This window comes from Dermatophagoides farinae, chromosome 9, assembly GCF_024713945.1.
Source record: "Dermatophagoides farinae isolate YC_2012a chromosome 9, ASM2471394v1, whole genome shotgun sequence".
Lineage (NCBI taxonomy): Eukaryota > Metazoa > Arthropoda > Arachnida > Sarcoptiformes > Pyroglyphidae > Dermatophagoides > Dermatophagoides farinae.
Window position 1 is genome coordinate 1,432,081 of NC_134685.1, and position 7,022 is coordinate 1,439,102.

At 27.9% G+C, this 7,022-nt stretch overlaps 2 protein-coding genes across 3 annotated transcripts; both read left to right on the forward strand.

The window, feature by feature from the left end:
• Positions 1–224: 224 nt before the first annotated feature.
• Positions 225–1,260, forward strand: LOC124497423 (very long chain fatty acid elongase 7). The gene is made up of 2 exons (XM_047061075.2): positions 225–552; positions 629–1,260. Exons 1-2 carry the CDS (start codon positions 274–276, stop codon positions 1,178–1,180), a joined length of 831 nt encoding a protein of 276 aa, XP_046917031.2. The 5' UTR covers positions 225–273; the 3' UTR covers positions 1,181–1,260.
• Positions 1,261–2,958: 1,698 nt separating this feature from the next.
• On the forward strand, positions 2,959–6,330 carry LOC124497422 (very long chain fatty acid elongase 4). 2 transcript variants are annotated; one of them, XM_075733980.1, is made up of 3 exons: positions 2,959–3,716; positions 5,026–5,615; positions 5,684–6,330. In XM_075733980.1, the coding sequence occupies exons 2-3, from the start codon at positions 5,118–5,120 to the stop codon at positions 6,023–6,025; spliced, it is 840 nt and encodes a 279-aa protein (XP_075590095.1). In that variant the 5' UTR covers positions 2,959–3,716; positions 5,026–5,117; the 3' UTR covers positions 6,026–6,330. The 2 variants fall into 2 exon arrangements, with proteins under 2 accessions (XP_075590095.1, XP_075590096.1); XM_075733981.1 differs by lacking the exon at positions 2,959–3,716 and adding an exon at positions 4,716–4,874.
• Positions 6,331–7,022: the final 692 nt, after the last annotated feature.

Sequence of the window (7,022 nt, forward strand, 5' to 3'; positions counted from 1 at the left end):
TATTTAATGATGATTCCATAATAATAATGTATGAATATTGAAAATTGACAGCCATCTGATAGCCATTATATATATAAATAATATAATATATTGTGATATATTACGATATAACCAGTGATTTTATTTTTTTTTATCTTTTATCGTTGCATTGATCTTACAAGAATTTCATCTTCAATCAAATTCTTTTTTTTTTTTTTTTTTTTTTTTGTTAAAATCCACTTTTTTCCATCGTTGTTGTTGTTATTGTTATTATTATTAGAAGATTGAATAAGAATGGCAGCCAATTTACAAAGTGAAAATTCAAATCGTGGCATACGTTATTATGTATCACAATATTGGCAAGAAAATGGTGATCCACGTTCAAATGGTCTACCATTGATACGTGAAGGACCATGGCCTACATTATTTGTCATCGGTATATATCTATTTTTTGTCACACGTATGGGACCATCAATGATGCGTAAACGTGAACCATATCAATTACGATGGCCAATGTTAATATATAATACATTGATGGTCATAATAAATGGCTATTTTCTTATACAATCAATGGTAAGTTTTCAATATTTTCATTACATATCTATTTATCAAATATCCAATATCCAATATTCAATATTATTATTATTAGTATTGGCTAGATTTTGGTCGTGAATTATTCAATTTTAGAATGCCACGTTTAAATGAATTAAAATTACATACAAATGAAGCAAAAGAATTCATCTGGTCATGTTATCTATATTGGTTGACAAAATTCATCGATCTCTTGGATACGGTATTTTTTGTATTGAGAAAAAAATACAATCAAATCAGCCTATTACATGTTTATCATCATTCAGTTGTACCTATACTTGGTTGGCTATATCTTTGGTATCGTGTTGGCATACCGGCCATTTCATTGTTTTCATTTTTAAATTCTGCCGTACATGTTATGATGTATAGTTATTATGCATTGGCCGCATTAGGTCCACGTATACAGCCATATCTTTGGTGGAAACGTTATCTAACAATGATACAGATCATACAATTCATACTATTAATATCATATGGTGTTGCCGTATTCATTGTTTCTGATTATCCATCCGGGCCATTTTGGTTTGCCGCTAGTCAGCCGGTTATTTTTTTCTTTTTCTTTTCACATTTTTATATGAAATCTTATAATTCCAATAAAAAATTGGATTAATTAATTAATTATCAATGAAACAAAAAAAAAATTGAAAAATTTGCAACTTTCTTATCATCATACACGAATATATATGTAATTTAAATTTCCACTTTTTTTAATTTTTAAAAATAATAAAAAAAAAGATTTCCAACACCGGGTTGTTTCCCTCTACGGAAAAAAAACGGTGACAATTCATCGTCATTCGAAATTTATTTAACAATGTAACAAGAAGGGAAATGGGAAAATTTTTTTTTCTTCACTTTTTTTTCTCGTTATATTCTGATGACATCACCACAGGTACACGCATACACACACACAGACCATCGGTTGATTGATTGATTTACAATGATCAATGATGATAAATTTTATATTCCATGAATAAAATGTCATCTTTATCATCATAAGGACATGGACATTTCTTTTTTGTTTCGATTTGCGATGTTGACCAATACACACACACACACAAACACATACACACATAGTGTATCCTGGAAATATCGTTGCCGACGTAAACAACAATCATCATTAATAAACGGAAAACGGAAATAACAAGAAAAATAAAATAAACATTTATTTATATATATTGCACATAAGAATGTAATGATAATAATAATAATAATGAATGTAGATTAATGGTACGCCCAATTATGCTGCAATGTTTTTTGTTTTTTGGTTTTGGAATACAAATGACATTGAAATGTGATAATAATATTTCCTCCTCTACTTTTTTTTTGCTTTCCTTCCTACTACTACCAATATCAGTCAGTTCCTTTGTTGCTGTTGTTGTTGTTGTTGTTGTTGTTGTTGTTGTTACAATTGTTACAATTTGTTGCAAATAAAAATATCCAAGAATAGAATGAAAATAACGATGATGATGATGATGATGATGAATATTGATGACCTTGAATCGGTTGTAAATAGTTAACAAGTCAACCGTATGAGACAAAACAAGAAACAAAAAAAAATTTTTCCTTCTGTAAAACAATTTCCGGTTGCTACAGAAATTCAAATAAAAAAAAATTTCCAAATGAAAAATAAATGGGGACAAAAAATGAAATTTTTTTCTTTCTCAGATTTTTTTTCTGGCTAGCGGAACGAAATAGTAAGCAAAAAAAAATCACTATATTCCGGATATGCGTGTGTGTATGTGTGTATGAATTTCATTTAATTTGAAGGTAAATCACCGAAAAAAAATATTAAAAATTTTCAATTGAAGATGTTCATATTGGTGGAAAAAATTTCATTTTAGTTTTGAACTTTGTTTCTTATTTATTTACCCGAATAAAATTTAAAAAATTTCATCATCATCATCATCATTCATTTGATGATAACATTGTCCAATATAATTAATGGCAAACAATGGCAAAGGCAAATAAGTTTTTTTTTCATTTTTTTTTTTTTTTGACAACTAAATGTCAGAAATGAAAACATAAAGAAAAACACATATATATACAGACAATATACAGTGGTTTATGATGGAAAAAATTTTCAAATTTCTTTCATTATGATCAACTGTCTGTCTTGAATTTTTATTTTTATTTTCTCACATTTCATCATCATCATCATCATCATCATTTATTGACGAATAATTGTCAATAAAATAAGAAAAAAAAATTGATTTATAATGAATAATGAATATAAGACAGAAATAAAAAATATGAAAATGTCACAGGTTTTTGTAGTTGCTGCTGGTGGTGGTGGTGGTGGTGGTTTTTTTAAAAAAAAAAGATGAGAAAAAAAATCCTATGTGTAATGATGATGGTGATATATACATGACATCAATGATGTTTTCGACCTTCTTTTTTTTTATTTCGTTGCTGTTTTGTTGTTGTTGTTGACGTAGGCCATGGCCATTGCATTTGGTTTTTTTTTTGTTTGTTTGTTTCAACACAATAATTGATCACATCAAATGTGAATCAACAATCTGATGTGTGTGTGTGTGTGTGTGTGTGTGTGTGTGTGATTTATGGTAAGAAACAAAAACAAAAAAAAAATGACCAAAGAGGATTCTATTTTCAACATGGACAAAAGACACAGTAGCATATATGCACCATGTCATATATGATGATGATGATGATTGTGGTATGACACAAATCCGGTTTTTTTTCCTCTTGTTAATTTGTAATAGTGAAATAGAAACAACAGAAAAAAAACTAGAATAAAAAAGAAGAAATTTTCCTGCTGTTTCTTCATCTTATAAATCCATCGATTGAAGAACAATGATGATTTTGAATGAATGTTCTGGATTCTTAAAAATTTTTTTTCTCTCACTCTCTCTCTCTCTCTTTCCATTGTCCTTTATCTTTATCTTCATGTAGATTCTATTTTTTTTGTTGTTTGTTCTCATTTAATCCGTTGAATTAAAAAAAAATCCAATCCAAATCAATCATATTTGGATATAAAAATAGTAGATTTTCATCAGATTGAATCTTTGAAAAAAAAAGAAAATCAGATCAAATCGAACCACGACCAGAAAACAGAAAGCAGAAACAATTCATCATCATCAATCAATCAAAATTGACACAAGTGCAACAAACATTTTTTTTTTTTTTGGGTAAGTACCGATCATTCATTCATTCATTGTGTGTGTGTGTGTGTGTTTTGACAACCAAAATAATAATGATGTGTCCGGATCAACGAACCAAAAAAAAATAAAAATTTAGGTGTGCAAAATAATTAGGAATCCACTAAACAAATTACATGAATGGATCTTCTCAACAGGTTGCCTTGTAATAATAATAATTGTTATTATTACTATTACTGCAACAACAACAATAACAACAACAACAGGTTCCAATAAAAAGATTCGTTAATAATCAACAAATCATTTGATTGTCAGGTATTAAACAAATCATTTGATTCTGGTACATATCATCATCATCATCATGATGATGATTTGTAGATGAAAAAAATTTTTCTCACTCTCTCTCTCTATTTCTACTGTTTTGTTGTGGTGATGTTTCTGGTTTGTGATTTATTATTGTTTTTTTTTGTTCACTGGATGTTTCTCTCTCTCTCTCTTGTTTCGTGAATTCATTCATCCAGATGTTTTTCTCTTTCATTCATTCATTCATACATTCATTTTTTTCCAAGAAAAAAAACTATGGACATTGTCATTTTCATGTTCAATAATTGTCCAATTTTTTTTTATATTGGTCATATTCATAATCATTGATAAAAAAAAAAATTTTGAATGAAACAAAACAAAACGAAACAAAAAAAAATTTCAAATTTGTCTGATTTAGTCGTCGTCGTCGTCGTCGTTAAATTTGAATTTCTTTTTTTTTCCCCCATTTCTTTATTATCGCTGTACATACAAGCGACGGTAGGTGTTTTTTTTAATCTGTTTCTCTCTTTTTTATTTATTTTCTATACACCTGTATCAGTGGACTGTAGTGTTACGTACAGGTCTATGAAATGGCAATGAAATAAAACGTTCGTTTTTGATCAGATTAAAAAATTGTGTATGTGTGTGTGTGTGTATTTTTTTTTTTTTTTTTTTGTCAACAGCCAACCAGTTATATATAAAAGTTTTTTTCTTTTTGGTTTATTTCAACTTTTCATTGTACTGGTATTGACCAAAATTCACCGAAAATTGATTCTATTTTTATGAAAAATTCCAAATTGAATTTTTTTTGTGTTTTTGTTTTTTTTTGTTCGTGTATCCTCACCATCATCATCGTTATCATTATCAGCAAATTTTTTTTTCCTTGTAAGTCACACTCTTTTTTTTTGGTTTCTTGGTCAAATGACACAAAATCTACCGTTTTTTTTAGTTATCGATTTCACATGCAACATGAAGCATTAGTAATTGATTTTTTTTCTCGTTTTTTCAAACCAAAAAAAAAAAAAAAAAAACACAGGAAAATTTGAAAATTTTTTTCTTGTATAAGTTTTGCCGATAAAACCAGATTTGATTTAAAATTTTTTTTTTTGTTTGAAAAATTAAATCGTGATGTCATCATCAACATCAGCACGTATTATACCGGTTGATCATTCAGTGAATTATTGGGACCGTTATTGTGATCCACGTACTGTAAATTTTTGGCTCATATCAAATGGACCATGGAAATTGGCCACTTTTACTGGTGCCTATTTGGCCATAGTATTCATTGGACAACGATGGATGCGTACACGTAAACCATATGAATTACGTACACCAATGTTTATCTATAATATCATATTGGTTACCATTAATGGTTATTTTCTATTCGAATCATTATTATGGATAAATTTTGGTATACGTTTATTTGATTTTAAATTTCCATCATCACAAGATCGTTCCGTGAATGCAATGCATATAGTACATATGTTTTATTATTATCAATGGACAAAATTTATTGATTATTTTGATACATTTTTTTTCATATTACGAAAAAAAGATCGTCAACTAACGGCATTACATATTTATCATCATATTTCTGTACCGATTATTGGTTGGATTTCATCATGGGTATGTTTGTGTATTAATGATTCGATTCGTTTTTTTTTTAATTTATTGATTTTCGTTTTTCCACATAGACAAATCCAACAATGCCAGTGCTTGGCCTTTTTGCAATGCTCAATTGTTTTTGTCATGTAATCATGTATACATATTATGCACTTTCATCATTTGGTGAACATATACAGCCATATCTTTGGTGGAAACATTATATAACACGTATACAATTAACACAATTTGCAATAATAGGTACATATGGTATCTGTTTACAATTATTTCATACTGGTTATCCATTATTATATCGAACATTACCAATATCACAGGCAATCATATTTCTTTACATGTTTGGCCAATTCTATATTCGATCCTATTATCGTAATAATAATAATAATAATCGAACGATAAAACAAAAAAACCAATGATAACTGATTGAATGGTGATTTTTCAAAACAAAACAAAACAAAAAACACATTGATCTTTACCATTGATAGATGGCGCAAAGCTTCTTATTTATCACACAATATTCTCTTTTTTTTAACTTTTGGTCTCTTTAGAATTTTTTTTTTGTTTCAATTTGTTCTTATATTGTAATCCAAGATTTTGTTCTTCAATCATCATCAAATCCAAGACAGAAATGACATTTCTTCGTTTCACAATGTTGTATTTCGTTGTTATTATTATCATTGTGTTTGTTTTATATATCGAATAAAATGTGAATTGTTGTTTACCGATATTTTTCTTCATTCATCCGTAAACAAATTGTGTTTGTACATTGATCTATCCATTGGATGACAATAATAAAAAAAAGGTATCTGAAAAGAAAAAAAAAGTTTTTATTAATCTTTTAACTTTGAAATAAATGATGATAACTTTTTTTTTCTTTCTTTCATTGATTCCATGATGATGAAATTGTTCACTTTTTTTTTCTTTGGCCATTCAACAATCCTATAATGTTACGGTGAATTAAACACACACACAAACAAACAGACAGACATCGATGGAATTCAAACCAGATTTTGTATAATGGGCCCATATTCTTCTTTCACTTTCATTTTGATTGTAAGAAACAAAAAAAAAAAAAAAGAAAAGGTTTGTCATCTTGTTTGTTTGTTTGTTTTTGTTTTTGTTTTCTTCTCCATAAATTTTTATAGTCACCCATCACCGATATAATAATAATAATAATCACAATCGATTCTGATCTCTATACGATAGCCAAAAAAAAAAAAAAGTTGTGACTGTTGCTGTTAATAAGCGAATCGAATAGAAACAAAAAGTGGAAAAAAAATGATTCGATTATTTCCGAAAACTTTTCCGTTGTGTATGAGTTTTCTATTTTTTTTTTTTTTTTGCTGGAATTTCTAATACAATTTTTTTTTTGTATTTTTTCCAAATTCTCAAAATTCAACAACAACAACAACA